The 15,495-nt window shown below is 39.7% G+C and overlaps 1 protein-coding gene across 2 annotated transcripts in view; it reads right to left on the minus strand.

Annotated features, from left to right (window-relative positions):
* Positions 1-9,374: 9,374 nt before the first annotated feature.
* Positions 9,375-15,495, minus strand: part of SMARCAD1 (SWI/SNF-related, matrix-associated actin-dependent regulator of chromatin, subfamily a, containing DEAD/H box 1) — an 84,887-nt gene continuing 78,766 nt past the window's right edge. For both annotated transcript variants that reach the window (XM_062199859.1, XM_062199860.1), the window contains exon 24: positions 9,375-11,265. In XM_062199859.1, the coding sequence (XP_062055843.1) occupies positions 11,204-11,265 (62 nt within the window). In that variant the 3' untranslated portion in view covers positions 9,375-11,203. The remainder of the gene's footprint in view (positions 11,266-15,495) is intronic.

Genomic DNA, 15,495 nt, shown 5'->3' on the forward strand with positions numbered 1-15,495 from the left:
GATAAGACAGCTCTATCAGCTCACTAAAGAATCTGCAATCCCTTCCTCCACCAAGACTTTAACTTCTTCCATGCCATTTTCTGCTTAAAAAAATGCATTTAGTGGAGTCCTCACCTGCAGTGCTGGCATCTCCTATGGGTGCTGGATCGAGTCCCGGCTGCTCCACTGCTGTGGCCTAGGAAAGCAGGAGAAGATGGCCCAAGTCCTTGGGCCCCTGCACCCACATGGGAGACCAGGAAGATGCACTTGGCTCCTGGCTTTGGATTGGCACAGCTCCGGCCATTGCGTTCATCTGGGGAGAGACCCAGCAGATGGAAGACTTTCACTCTCTCTCTCTCTCTTGTTCTCTCTCTCTGCTTTTCTGTAACTCTTTCAAATAGGTGGATAAATTTTCAAAAGAAAAGAAAAGAGAGAAAGAAAGCCTAGTTTACCAGAAAAAAAATGCACTTCGTTTCTATAATATTTTTTCAGAATAGCTTCCTATCATTTATCATTGAGGAGAAATGGTGGCTTTCAGCACAGAAAGACTTGACTTTCCACTGCTTCTAATAAGCGTGAATTTCAGTCACAATGGTTTAGCTCCTCCCCCATCACAAAATGGTTGAGACCAGTTCCACAGAATGTTAACCATAGTTTTATGAAATGCGAACTTTCCTGCTAGCACTGCAGGCCACAGATTATTATGTAAACAAGGGACACACATCATGATCAATGACCAATCATGTCACTTCCTTCAAAGACACTGATTGGTCATGGAACTTCTGTCATTCACACAGAGACTGCGAAGTGTATAGTAGTACTGCCTGCTTGTTTCCCAGGGGTGCATCAATTTGACATTTTATAAAAATGAAAGTCAAAAGGGAATTCATCAACAAAGAAGAAAATGTGCTGTGGGGGGGTGGAGCCACCACCTGCAGGGCTCGCACCCGTATGGGGGCCAGTTCAAGTCCCAGCTTCTCCACTTCTGATCCAGCTCCCTGCTAATGTGCTGGAACAGCAACAGAGGATGACCCAAGTTCTTAAGCTCATGCACCCACATTTGAAGAAGTCCCAGGCTCTTGACTCCAGCCTGGTACAGTCCTGGCCATTGTAGGCATTTGGGGAGTGAACCAGCAGATGGAAATTCTTTGTAACTCTTTCAAATACATAAATAACATTTTTTTTAAAAGTTCACAAAACAACAAAAAGTGACCATGCTGGAATGATATTCAAATTGAACATAAATGGGGTTACAAAACAAAAAACAAAACAAAAAAAAACCCTAGAGATGGAATTGTGGGGCAGTGGGTTAAGCTGCCCCACCTGAAACACTGGCTTCCCATTTGAGTGCTGCTTTGAGACCTGGCTGCACCACTTCTGATCCAGCTCCCTACTAATGCACCCAGGAAAGCAGCAGCAGATGGTCAAAGTACTTGGGTCCCTGCCACCTATGTGATGGACCATGATGGAGCTCCAGGCTCCTGACTCCAGCCTGGCCCAGCCCTGACCCATTTGGAAGTGAATCACTGGATGTAAGATCTGTCTCTTTCTCTCTCTCTCTCCTTCAGTAACTCTTTCAAATAAATAAATAGAGGTTTAAAAAAGAAAAAAGCTGATGGTAGGAGTTTGATACTGCTGCAGTTCCAAAGGCTCTAGATATGAAGCCAGGGGGACTGAATGAAGGTGAACTTACCGACATAAATGAAGAAGTTGGTCATGACAAAAATGATGTAAATGTCCCAAAGAAACTGACACTTGCAAAAACAAAAACAAAAAACTTCACATTAAAAAGACAATAATCGGCCCACACCGATGGCTCAATAGGCTAATCCTCCATCTGCGGTGCCAGCACCCTGGGTTCTAGTCCCGGTCGGGGCGCCAGATTCTGTCCTGGTTGCCCCTCTTCCAGGCCAGCTCTCTGCTGTGGCCTGGGAGTTCAGTGGAGGATGGCCCAAGTGCTTGGGCCCTGCACCCCATGAGAGACCAGGAGAAGCACCTGGCTCCTGCCATCAGATCAGTGCGGTGCGCCGCCGCAGTGCGCCGCCGCAGTGCGCCGGCCGCGGCGGCCATTGGAGTGTAAACCAACGGCAAAAAGGAAGACCTTTCTGTCTCTCTCTCTCTCTCTCTCACTGTCCATTCTGCCTGTCAAAAAAAAAAAAAAAAAAAAGACAATGATCAAAATAATGAGAGGATAAACCACAGATTGGAAGAAAACATGTGCAAAATATGTATCTGATAAAGAATTGTTATCTAAGATATAAAAAAATCCTTAAAACTCAACAGTAAGAAAATGAATAACCTCATTAAAGTATGCGAAAAAGACCTGAATATATACCTCAACAAAGAAGGTATACAGATGGCCCTAAAAATTTAAGAAGTGCCCACCATAATATCCTTAGATAATGGCAAATTAAAACTATGAGATGCCACTACACACCCATTAAGAATGACAAAAACGATGTGGAGCAAAAAGAACTTTCATTCATCGCTGATGGGAATGCATAATGATATAGTGACCTTGAACGGTAGTTTGCAGTTTCTTAGAAAACCAAACATACTCTTAGGTTATGGTCCAGCAATCTTGCTCATTGGTATTTCCCAAATGAGTTGAAACCATTTCCACCCAAGTGGGATTTATCCCTAGTATGCAGAGATGGTTCAACATTTGCAAATCAGTTAAGTGCAATATATCACATTAAAAAAACTGAAGAATAAAAGCTATATGATTATCTCAATAGATGCAGAAAAAGCATTCGATAAAATACAACAGCCTTTCATGATGAAAACCTTAAGCAAACTGGGTATGAAAGGAACATTCCTTAACACAATAAGGTAATTTATGACAAACCCACAGCCAGCATCTTACTGAATGGTGAAAAGTTGGAAGCATTCCCACTAAGATCTGGAACCAAACAAGGATGCCTGATTTCACCATTACTATTCAAGATAATCCTGGAAGTTTTAGCTAGAGCCATTATGCAAGAAAAAGAAATCAAAGGGTTACAAATAAGAGAGGAAGAAATCAAATTATCCCTATTTGCAGATGACGTGATTCCTTATATAAGGGAACCAAAAGACTCCACTAACAGACTGTTGGAACTCATAAAAGAGTTGGGTAAAGTGGAAGGATATACAATTAACACACAAAAATAAATAGCCTTTGTATATACAGACAATGCCAAGGCTGAGAAAGAAATTCTGAGATCAATCCTATTCACAATACCTACAGCAAAAATTAAATACCTTGGAATGCTTTTAGCCAAGGAGGTAGAGGCCTTCATGATAAAAATTACAAAATATTAAAGAAATAACAGAAGACACCAAAAAATGGAAAAACCTTTCATGCTTGTGCATTGGAAGAATGAATGTCATCAAAATGTCCATACTACTGAAAGTAATTTACAGATTCAATGTGATCCCAATCAAAATACAAACAACATTCTTTTCAGATCTAGAAAAAGCCATGCTAAAATTCACATGGAAACACAGGAGACCCCAAATAGCTAAAGCAATCTTAGACAACAAAAACAAAGCCAGAGGCATCACAATATCAGATTTCAAGGCATACTATAGGGCATTTATCTTCAAACGGTCTGGTACTGGCACAAAAATAGACATGTAGACTAATGGAACAGAATAGAAACTCCAGAAATCAATCCATGAATCTACAACCAACTAATCTTTGTAGCTAAAATCAATCCCTGGAGCAGGGACAGTCTCTTAAGCAAATAGTGCTGGGAAAATTTGATCTCCACATGCAGAAGTATGAAGAAAGACCCCTACTATACACCTTATACAAAAATCAACTCAAAATGGATCAAAGGTCTAAATCTATGACCTGATACCACCAAATTATTAGAGGAGAATACTGGGGAAACTCTGCAAGACATTGGCATAGGCAAAGACTTCTTGCAAAAGACCCCAGAAGCACAGGCCATCAAAGCCAAAATAGACAAATGGGATTACATGAGGTTGGGAAACTTCTGCATTACAAAAGATACACTCAACAAAGCCAAGAGGCTACTGATAGAATGGGAGAAATTATCTGTAAACTATGCAACTGATAAATGATTAATATCCAGCATCTATCAAGAACTCAAGGAATTCAAAAACAATGAAACAAACAATCCAGTTGAGAAATGGGCAAAGGACTTGAACAGGCGTTTTTCAAAAGAAGAAATTGAAATGTCCAAGAAATATATGAAAAATGCTCAGGATCACAAGCCATGAGGGAAATGTAAATCAAAACCACTATAAGGGGGCTGGCACTGTGGTACAGTGGGTTAAAGCCCTGGCCTGAAGTGCTGGCATCCCATATGGGTGCCAGTTCTAGTCACGGTTGCTCCTCTTCCATTCCAGCTCTCTGCTGTGGCCTGGGATAGCAGTGGAAGATGGTGCAAGTCCTTGGGCCCCTGCACCCATGTGGGAGACCCGGAAGAAGCTCCTGGCTCCTGGCTTTGGATTGGTGCATCTCTGGCTTTTGCGGCCAGCTGGGGAGTGAACCAGTGAATGGAAGACCTCTCTCTCTGTCTCTACCTCTCTTAGTATCTCTGTCTTTCAAATAAATAAAATAAATCTTAAAAAAAAAAAAAAAACCCACAATGAGGTTTCACCTTTCCCTACTTAGAATGGCTTTCATACAGAAATCAACAGACAACAAATGCTGGTGAGGATGTGGGGATGTGAAGGGAAATGTACCCTAATCTACTGTTGGTGTGAATGTAAACTAGTGTAGCCATTGTAGAAGATGGTGTTGAAGATACCTCAAAAAGCTAAAGATAGCTCTACCATATTACCTAGCAATCCCGCCCCTGGGAATTTACCCAAGGGAAATGAAATCAGCATATGAAAGAGTGATTTGTACCCCTACATTGATTGCAGCTCAATTCATAATAGCTAAGATATGGAATCAACCCAGATGCCCATCAACTGATGACTGGAAAAAGAAATTATGGCATGTATACACTATGGAATATTCTTCAGTCATAAAAGAGAATGAAATCCTATCTTTTGCAACAAAATGGATAAAACTGGAAACCATTATACTTAGCAAAATATGCCAGTCCTCCCAAAATATCATGTTTCCCTTATTTGCAGTAACAGAGTACCAAAAAAATGTAATATATAGGAATGAGTTGACATTTTAAGATTCAATGATTGTTTGTAGTCCTTGTCTCTATTCTTGAGGATCAGTGTAGCTTTTCTTCATACTATTTGTTGAACTCTTTAGTTAGGGTTAACCTGAGTATAAAGTAAACTGGAAGTAGATCATTGTAAAAATTAGGAGAGGAAACAAGAGAGGAAGGAGGAGGAAGGGTGGGAGCTTGGGTGGAAGGGAGGTTAGTGTTGGAAGTATCACTATGTTACTAAATCCGTATATATGAAATACAGGAAATTTGTATACCTTAAATAAAATTTCGAAGACTGAGCATAGAGCTTCAGCTGTCTCCAGTGTTAAGATAGTTGTTGCTCATGGGCAAAAGTGTTATAAGTTTTAAGAAAACCCGTTCCAATTCCAATAATACACTGGTGTCTTTTTGAAATGTATATTGTTTTGCTGTAAGGGATCTGTGTTTGAAAAGAAGGGTCACATGATATTATGATACATACTTTCTGGTTTCTAGCTCCTAACACTCTCCCCAAGTTGGGCCATAGAAATTAGAATTTCTCTTTGCCATGTAATTCACAGAATCTATAATCTCCCCCTGCCTTTAGCTGGCAATAAAAACATTCGCTCTTCTACAAAAAAACAAAACCAACCAAACAAAAAAACAAAACAAAACAAATTGTGTCCACACAAAAATGTACACATGGATATTTAGAGCAGTCTTATTTGCAACTGCCCAAACTTGGAAGCTATGAGGTCCTTCAGTGAGTGGGTGGATAAACAAACTTTAGTACCTACACACAATGCAATGTTGTTTTCAGTGCTAAAAATGATCCATCAAGCTATGAAAATACTTAAAGGAGGAAGCTTACATCCATATTACTAAGTGATAAAACTGTATTAGTCAGCTCTTCATTACTACAACAAAATAATTAAGACAAGCTACTTGTGAAGGAAGGCGGTTTATTCCAGCTCATTGTTTTGGAGAGTCACAGTCCAAGATCCAGTGGCCTTGGGGCCAGTGCTGTGGCTTAATAGGCTAAGCCTCTGCCTGTGGCACCAGTTCGTGTCCCAGCTGCTCCTTGTCCCATCCAGCTCCCTGTTAATATACCTGGGAAGCAGTGGAAGATGGACCAAGCGCTGGGGCTCCTGCCCTGTGTGGGAGACCTGGAGGCAGCCCCTGACTCTTGGCTCCTGGCTTTGGATCAGCTTAGTTCTGGGCATTGTAGTTATTTGGGGATTGAGCTAGTGGATGCAAGAGCTTTATCTCTGTCTCTCTCTGCCTGTAACTCTACCTTCCAAATAAATTCTTAAAAAAAAAAAAAAAAAAAAAAAAAAAAAAAAAAAAAAGATCCAGTGGCCTCACTGGTTTGGCATCTTATGATGGAGTTTTTCCTGGCAGAGTCCTCAAGCAGCACAGAACAGTACACAGCAAGGAACACGTGTGTGTTTGTGTGTGTGTGTACTTGTATGCACGTGTGTTTGTAAGTCATCCTCATTCAGTCATGTGGCTAATAATCTAATCCAATCTAATCACTTCCCAAAGGCCTGACCTCTAAATGCCAGTTATGAGTACATTCCCACCCCCTTACTTATGATTACTGTCAGACCTTGGAGACAAGCCTTTACCAAATGGGCTTTGTGAGGACATGCAAACCAATATCCAAACCAGAAGCCAATCTGAAAAGGTTTCATTCTGTATGGCTCCAACTGTATGGTATTCTGAGGAAAGCAAAACTATGGAGATAGGAAAAAGATCAGTGGTTCAAGATTAGGTGGAGAGAAAAAGATAAACAGTGAACAGAAAGCTTTGGGATAGTGAAATTATTCCGTGTGATACTATAATGGTGGGTACATGTCATTATATTTTTGCTAAAACCCATGCAGTGATCATGTGTCAAAGAATGGTCATGGATTTTTAATGCATGTACCATTCTGATGTGGAGTGCTGCTAGTGGGTGAGTCTGTGCATGTGTGGGGAGGGGAATGTGGGAATTCTGTTCTTTCTGTTCAGTTTTGACATGAACCTAAAACTACTCTAAAATTAGTCTATGGAGGGGCTGGCACCGTGGTGCAGGTTAATCCTTCGCCTGAGGCAACAGCATCTCTTACCGGTGCTAGTTCTAGTCCCAGCTGCCTCTCTTCCAATCCAGCTCTCTGCTATGGCCTGGGAGAGCAGCAGAAGATGGCCCAAGTCCTTGGGCCCCTTCACACACATGGGAGACCAGGAAGAGGCACCTGGCTCATGGCTTTGGATAGGCACAGCTCCAGCCTTTGCAGCCATATGAGGAGTGAACCAACAGAAGGAAGACCTTTCTCTCTGTCTCTCCCTCTCACTGTCTGTAACTCTACCTCTCAAATAAATAAAATCTTAAAAAAAAAAAAAAAAACTAGTCTATGGATGAAGATAAGACATAACATTGAAAGTACAATGAATGTTAGAAGCTGATTCAAATTTAGGGAGTATGACAATTTGCTAAGCAAATATGATTTCTTATAAGTTATACAAGGAGGTAGTACTTTTCAAACTACTCTTGATAATTATTTTATAAAAACAAAACTAATTCTCAGTGCTTCCTTTAGTGTATAGTTTTACATTTTAAAAACTTACTTATATATTCATAACCAACAATGTTTTTAATATGTGAACAAAATTTTTATAGCATGGATAATAATAGTTTTTCCAATGTGTATTGTTTTGCACAATTTTAATTTCAGTCACATTTTTGGTTCTGTAGCACTGTGGAAAACAAGGACTGAGAGTGCAAACAAGCCATTTAAACAGAACCTTACAAATAATAGATCCCCAGAAACCCATTATAAACTAAACATCAAAGCTTAGCTTGATATTGGAAATAGTTTACTCCATGTCATATCATAGATGGAAACAGACTAGAGAAATATGGCTTTATGCTTGCAGAGGAAAGAGAACATAAGAGTTCAGAAGCCAGCTAGGTATGAACTTACTTAAGGTTCTCCTTTCCACCCAAAGATACCCTATGCAATTGGGGAAAAAAATATTTTATATAAGTTGCTAAGGATTACATATGGAAAACAAAGTGTATTTTACAACTATCTTCACTCTTTGGATCAAATTTCCTTTCCCTATAGTGGCTGCTAATAAATGTAAATGATAGGGTGAGCCTTGTGATGCAACAGGTTAAGCTGCTGCTTGCAATGCCCATGTAAGTAGCAGTTTGAGTCCTGGCTACTTTACTTCTGATCCAGCTCCCTGCTAATGTGCCTGGGAAGGCAGCAGAGGACAGGCCAAGTACTTGGGCCCCTGTCATATACCTAAGAGACCCGGATGGAGCTCCTGGCTCCTGGTTTGCTCTCACCCAGCCCTGACTGCTCTGGGCATTTGAAAGGGAGCCAGGGGATGGAAGAACTCTCCACCTCTTTCTTTCAAATAAATTAAGTATCTTTAAGAGTAAACAACAAAAGTCAATCAATCTCATTTTCAATCCCTTTATTATGTAACCAAGGCAGTCTGAAGAAAAAAATGTTAATGAAAGAAATTCCAATAGTATTCTAGATAATACAGGTAAGTAACCTTTCTTCCTCTTTTTATGACTTTCTTCCACATTACTACATCCTATGTTAATTAGCAGAGAACTTAAGTAAATGTGATGAATACAATGTGTATGCAAAATTCTGAAAACTCAGGATAATCCTACATACTTTTAGAAATCATAATTTAAATATAAGATGCAACCACAGCAAATTTCATGAAGAATGTTTAGCACTAAACAATATATTCCATTATCCCATCCTGTACCCAAATTAAATGTCCCCTTGCTCAGAAAGATAAAGGGTGAATCAGGGCAAAAGTTAAACTGTGTATTATATTTATATTCAGAAAGATAAAACATCTTGGGGAGAATAATTAGAAGAATCAATTCCTTTATTCTATTGACTGCGTAAGATTCAGGCATAAGGTTACACAGAAACCCAATCTTTTGACACTTTTTATCTCTTAAAAATATAGTAACAAGCTCTAGGAACAGCAATGTTTCAGCTAAATATCTACTGTAATAAGCTACAAGTGTATGGCATCCCAGTTATGAAAAAGCCTTTAAGGCATATATTCTACCCTTATGTGATCTGCATTAAGTTGGGAAAAAAAAAACCACATTTGCAGTTGGTAAAGACATTATTGCAACATGTGGTCTCATTTATTCTTTGCTGATAATGGATGAAGACATTCACGGACATTGGGCAATGAAAGAACGAATGAAACTGGTAATAAATTCCAATTTATTGACCAACATAATATTAAGCGCATAAGATGATCTCATTTGTGCTCAATATTATATATTTTAAAGGGAAGGGGAGGAGAGGGTTAGAAACTGTTAAAAAGGTTGTGAAAATACAACTTATGATCACAAATATTTTTATTAAGCCCAAGACACAATAGAGCATTACAGGGAGAACCCAACTACATTTCATTAGAGATAATAATGCAAATATAACAACAACAACACCAACAACAAAAGAAACAGCCTATCACTGAAAATACATTAATACAGAAAAGTTATGAGAAATCCATGAGATTTTTAAAAGGTAATATTCCCAACAATTTGACTATGTGACTTGGGTATGGTAATGCAAGAGGTAGTATTAACATTTGCAATTTTTTTTTGCCCTGTGACACTAAAGCATATTCAGTGTGTTCAATATAGCTTTAAGGTTGAGTAAGTCTAATGAGTCATGAGTTTGTAATGTCTAAAGAATCACATTAAGAGTTTTGTTCATCTTCTAAGTCCAAAGGGTTATATTACCTAGCATCTTAGCAAGTTAGGATGCCTTGGAAAGTGTGATCTCCAATAATTAACAAGTCTCTGATTTATAAATAAGTTTATTTATAATGATATTTACAAAATAAAAACAAAACACATGAAACTCACAAGTTATACAAAGAAACGGATGTATAATAAAAACAGCATTATGGACTGACAGGCAAAATTTTAAAGAAAGATTTAATAAAGAGTTAAATACCAAATAGACAACTTCTAAATTTCACTATGTCACCCACACTGAATTGGAATTCAACAATGGCTCTCTCTTCAGACGGTCCTGTACTGGAAATTCTGGAAAGTGGTAAATTATATTTTGATCAGTTTAAAGTTAATGACCTATTTCCATGCAGTACCTAATGCTGCCTTAACATGAAGTCACATCCAGTCTGCTTTGACGTGGAATAGCTTTAAGTGAATCTGTTCTGCCAGGTTAGAAAAATGTCACCAACATTTCACTGATATATGGGATGTGGCAGGAAGAAACTGGGATTTAGAGAGGAAGAGAACTGGAGCAGAAGTGACTGGGCAACAATTTAAGAGACGCAAAAGCCAGGAGAGGGAAGTCAATGAGAACATGCACGAGAGGCAGATTAAGAAGCACAATTAGTGCAGTTGGGAAACGAACAGAAAGAATTAACCCAGGAGCAGGATGAGGGCTTCTTTAGTTACTACTCACTGGAAAACAACTTAGTGCCTAGCCAAACAAATCTGTTTTAACAGAAGTACTTCAGAGGACCTGGGGGATGTTAGTGTATGGAATGCCACCTTTAAATTCAGGTTGAGTTCTTGTTGACATTGGTGAACATCTGCTTCAAATAGCAATAAAATGAAAGCTATATTATCTATACAGCTGCATTCTTTAAACCAACATAATAAAAAAAACTTCAAATGAGACAAGCAAAAACAAGACATAAGCATTGTCAAATAAGGCACATGTAAAAATCTACACACATTATCCAGTGAAAGACAATATATATATATTTGGAGGTAGAAATAATTACAAAAATACTGACATTTCTAAAGCATTAGCATATTTGTTACAAACAATCACCAACTAATCCCCATTCAGAAAACTGCTTTGTAAAATGATTATTCAACATCTTCAGGACTACATATTTGTGGCTTTTTACGAAATTTCATGTGTGAGCATCTGGAGAGTTCAGTTAGTGGCAAAAAAGTTGTCCATACTATGAGAAATGCAATATGGAAATTATAAAAAGGTATAAATGTTCATAAACCCCATGGTCATCATAATGTAAATGTCCTTAAGTGCACCAAGTTGATATTTCCTTATCACTTAGGAATCTGCAGTTCTGATTCACAGGCCCATTGATGTTTTTAGTAATGTGGCTATATCTGCTGGCATACTCCCTTCATCACCTGCAGGTCAGAAAAGTGTGTTAGAAGATTGATTAAAAAATATCTTAATTGTTGCAATACACATCATCTTTCTTCTTTTTTTTTTCTTTCTTTGGTGAATCCCTATTCATGTTTCCAAGGCCCAGCTTGGTTCAGCATCACCTTGTTGAAAACCTTCCCTTAATCCCAACAAACATCGGGGCTAATTCCTCTGTACTCTTACTCATATTGCCAGCACTACAACCTTAAGTTATGGTGCTGGCTTTACACAGAAATAGATTTATACAGAAACACAGATATAGATACTTTAGACCATATCGAATTCATTCAGCACACGGTATTTACTTCCATTTGCAAAATAAAAGAAAAACATCTTTCAAACTGAGTAGGGAAAAAAAAGACATCAAAGCTGCCAAATCCCAACCAGATCCCAAATTTAATATTCTTGAATTTATTTAAAAGTTTGGGCTGGTGTTGTGGTGTGGTGGGTTAAGCCGCCACCTGAGACACTGGCATCCCATATGGGCAGCAGTTCATGTCCTGGCTGCTCCACTTCCAATCCACCTCACTGCTAATAGCCCAAGAAAGCCAGTGGAAGATGGCCCAAGTGTTTGGACCCCTGCCACCCACATGGGAGACCCGGATGAAATTCCAGGCTCCTGGCTTGACCTGGCTCGGTCCTTGGCTTTGAAATAAATAAATACATCCTTTAAAAAAATAAAAATATAAGGTTAAAAAAAGCTGTAAAAGACATTAAGTAGAAACTAGGAAAAATCCAGGCATGGGCAATATCTGACTTAGATCTAATCTATACACATAAAACTTTGAGCACAGTATAGCAGCCAAGGATTAAATTAACCATGACAATGTACCTTTTACTCAATGTTTGCCCACATTTTTTAAAAAAAGATTTATTTTATTTACGTGAAAGGCAGAGTTTGAGAAAGAGACAGGTTTTCCATTCGCTAGTTCACTCCCCAAATGGCCACAACAGCCAGAACTGGGCCAGGCCAAATATAGAGCTTCTTTTGGATCTCCCATGTAGGCCATCTTCCACTGCTTTCTCAGGAACATTAGCAGGGAGCTGGATTGGAAGTGGAGCAGCCAGGACTTGAACCAGTGCCCATAAAAAATGCTGCCATCGCAGGTGGTGGCTTTACTTGCTATATATCACAATAGCAGGCCTTTTGTCCATATTTTAATTAAATGGGCCATCAGTACCTAGACACTTGAGTTTTTTGGAATTTTTTTTGACGTAAAATACAGCTATCTGAGATTAAATTAATTAAATGCTGTGAATGTTTTTAGATGAGCTTATTTTATTACTGACAACACAGCTGACAACTCATAAATATTTGCTGACCTGTGTATCTGCACGTATTTTTATAAATTAAATGTGATAAAATGCAGCAAGCAAAGAGTGCTGTTACAATCTACAGCCATTAAGAGTACATTTATCTACTCTTCTTTTTTTTTTTTTTTTTTTTTTTGACAGGCAGAGTGGACAGTGAGAGAGAGAGACAGAGAGAAAGGTCTTCCTTTTGCCGTTGGTTCACCCTCCAATGGCCGCCGCGGTAGCGCGCTGCGGCCGGCGCACCGCGCTGTTCCAATGGCAGGAGCCAGGTGCTTCTCCTGGTCTCCCATGGGGTGCAGGACCCAAGGACTTGGGCCATCCTCCACTGCACTCCCTAGCCACAGCAGAGAGCTGGCCTGGAAGAGGGGCAACCGGGACAGGATCGGTGCCCCGACCGGGACTAGAACCCGGTGTGCCGGCGCCGCAAGGCGGAGGATTAGCCTAGTGAGCCGCGGCGCCGGCCTTATCTACTCTTCTTGTAAAGAATACATATATGCACAAGTATAGAAAACACTGCATAAATGCTTAGGGAGTTCACAGAGACCCTGGCTTCCAAGTGCATCCAAAGACTTCAAAACAGCCCATGAAACCCAAGCTGCCATTTGTCCAACATTAGCTACTGCTAGGAGAAACAGAGAGACAAAGAAAGAAGGAAAAGAGTGAGGAGACTCTTCTAAGTTTAAAGATAGTTTATTACTACATAATGGAACAAAATAAAATGTGTGAACTTCAACTGCACCTTTTTTTTTGTTTGTTTTTAAAGATATTAAAGAGAACGAGGAGAAATATGGATGTGAACAATATGCGATACCTGGAAATTACTGTTCACCTCCTTGCACGTTATAACGGTACTGTGGCAATTTAGAGAAAGACAATGAAATCTCAAGAATGAATCGTCAGTTTTGCAACTGACTTTGAAATAGTTCAGAGGAGAAAAAGCTGGAGGAAACAAACACTGAAATGCCCCAACTATTAAATCACTGGCCTTTCATTCATACTATGCTTTCAACATGCTAAGAAAACTTTTGTAACAAAGAGTTGAGAGGTGAGTGGAGAAGTGGTTAAGATGCTACTGGAGATGCCCAACATCTTATACTGGAATGCTTCGGTTCAAGTCTCAGCTCTGCTCTCAGTTCCAGCTTTCTGCTACTGTGCAACCTGGGAAGCAGCAGGTCATGGCTCCAAGTACTTGGATCCTTGCCATCCATATGGGAGACCTAGAATAAGTTCCTGGTTCCTGCCTGCAGCGTGGCCTAGCCATTGAAAACATTTGGGGAGTGAACCAGCAGATGGGAGATCTCTGTTTGTTCCCTGCATTTCAAATTAATTAGGTAAAAATAAGATGCTGAAAAATGCAAAAATTTACGGATATAATTAATCACGTTAAAGGAGATTAAATAAAAAGACCAGCTAAGACAGTAGTTTTTATTTAGAGTGGTGGTTCTATGATTTTGGCATGTTTCAGAATCACTTGAGTCCCATTCCTAGAGCAGAGAGGGTGAGGAAGGGACTTGAGAATTTTCATTTCAAATTTACATTTTCCCAGGACATGCTGTTCCTGCTGTTAATCCAGGATCTGTACTCTGAGAACCACAACGGTAAACTCTAGAAACACAAAAATCCGCTAAACCCAATAGAGAGAAAATATGGTCTTTCTCTTAATAGACATACCCCTCTTCTACAGTAATATGAGACACTGAAATGAACACTACATTAGGACAAGTATTAATCTGATCATACATCTCTGTCTCTGAAGATCAATTAATGTTCACCTCTTGATAGTAGAGAGTACCTACCAAAATGTTGGGATATACTAAACATTCAATGGAAGTTCACTGAATTGAAACAAACTATTATCAGTATTAGACATTTTCGTGTTTTTTTTTTTTTTTTAAGATTTTTATTTATTTACTTGAAAGAGTTACAGAGAGAGAGAGAGAGAGACAGAGAGAGGGAGGTCTTCCATCCGCTGGCTCACTCCCCAAATGGCTGCAATGGCCAGAGCTGCGCCAATCTGAAGCCAGGACCAGGAGCTTCTTCCCGGTCTCCCATGTGGGTGCAGGGGCCCAAGGACTTGGGCCATCTTCTACTGCTTTCCCAGGCCATAGCAGAGAGCTAGATCGGCAGAGGAACAGCTGGGTCTTGAACTGGTGCCCATATGGGATGCTGGCACTGCAGGCTGCAGCTTTAATCACTATGCCACAGTGCCGGCCTCTAGACATTTTCTATCTTTACTTGTTAGAATAATGAAAAATTGCTGGGGGCTGGCACCGTGGCTTACTTGGTTAATCCTCCGCCTGCGGTGCCAGCATCCCATATGGGTACCGGGTTTTAGTCCTAGTTGCTCCTCTTCCAGTCCAGCTCTCTGCTGTGGCCCAGGAGGGCAGTGGAGGATGTCCCAAGTGCTTGGGCCCGTGCACCTGCATGGGAGACCAGGAGGAAGCACCTGGCTCCTGGCTTCAGATTGGCGTAGCTCCGGCTGTAGTGGCCATTTGAGGGGTGAACCAATGGAAGGAAGACCTTTCTCACTCTCTCTCTCTCTCTCACTGTCTAACTCTATCTGTCAAGTAAAAAAAAAAAAAAAAAAAAAAAATTGCTTATTTCCCATTACATTTAACATTAAATAAGAAAAGCTCAGGAGGTTGCCTACTGAAAAAGGAGAAAGATTACACTTGTTTACTTCTAAATGCATAGAATGGCTTTTACATACTCAAGAAAAGGTTAACATGCATCACTTTCCTGGAAAGGCTGAGTGACAGGCCAGAAAGCTTTGCCCTTTTATATTTCTTGAATTTTTAATTGTCATTACCTTGAATTTTGTGTACTTGTACCAGAGATCTTCAAAAAGTTCACAGAAAGTACATACTACAAAAAAAAACTATACATGGACTTAAAAA

Source organism: Lepus europaeus, chromosome 8, assembly GCF_033115175.1.
Source record: "Lepus europaeus isolate LE1 chromosome 8, mLepTim1.pri, whole genome shotgun sequence".
Taxonomy (NCBI): Eukaryota; Metazoa; Chordata; class Mammalia; order Lagomorpha; family Leporidae; genus Lepus; species Lepus europaeus.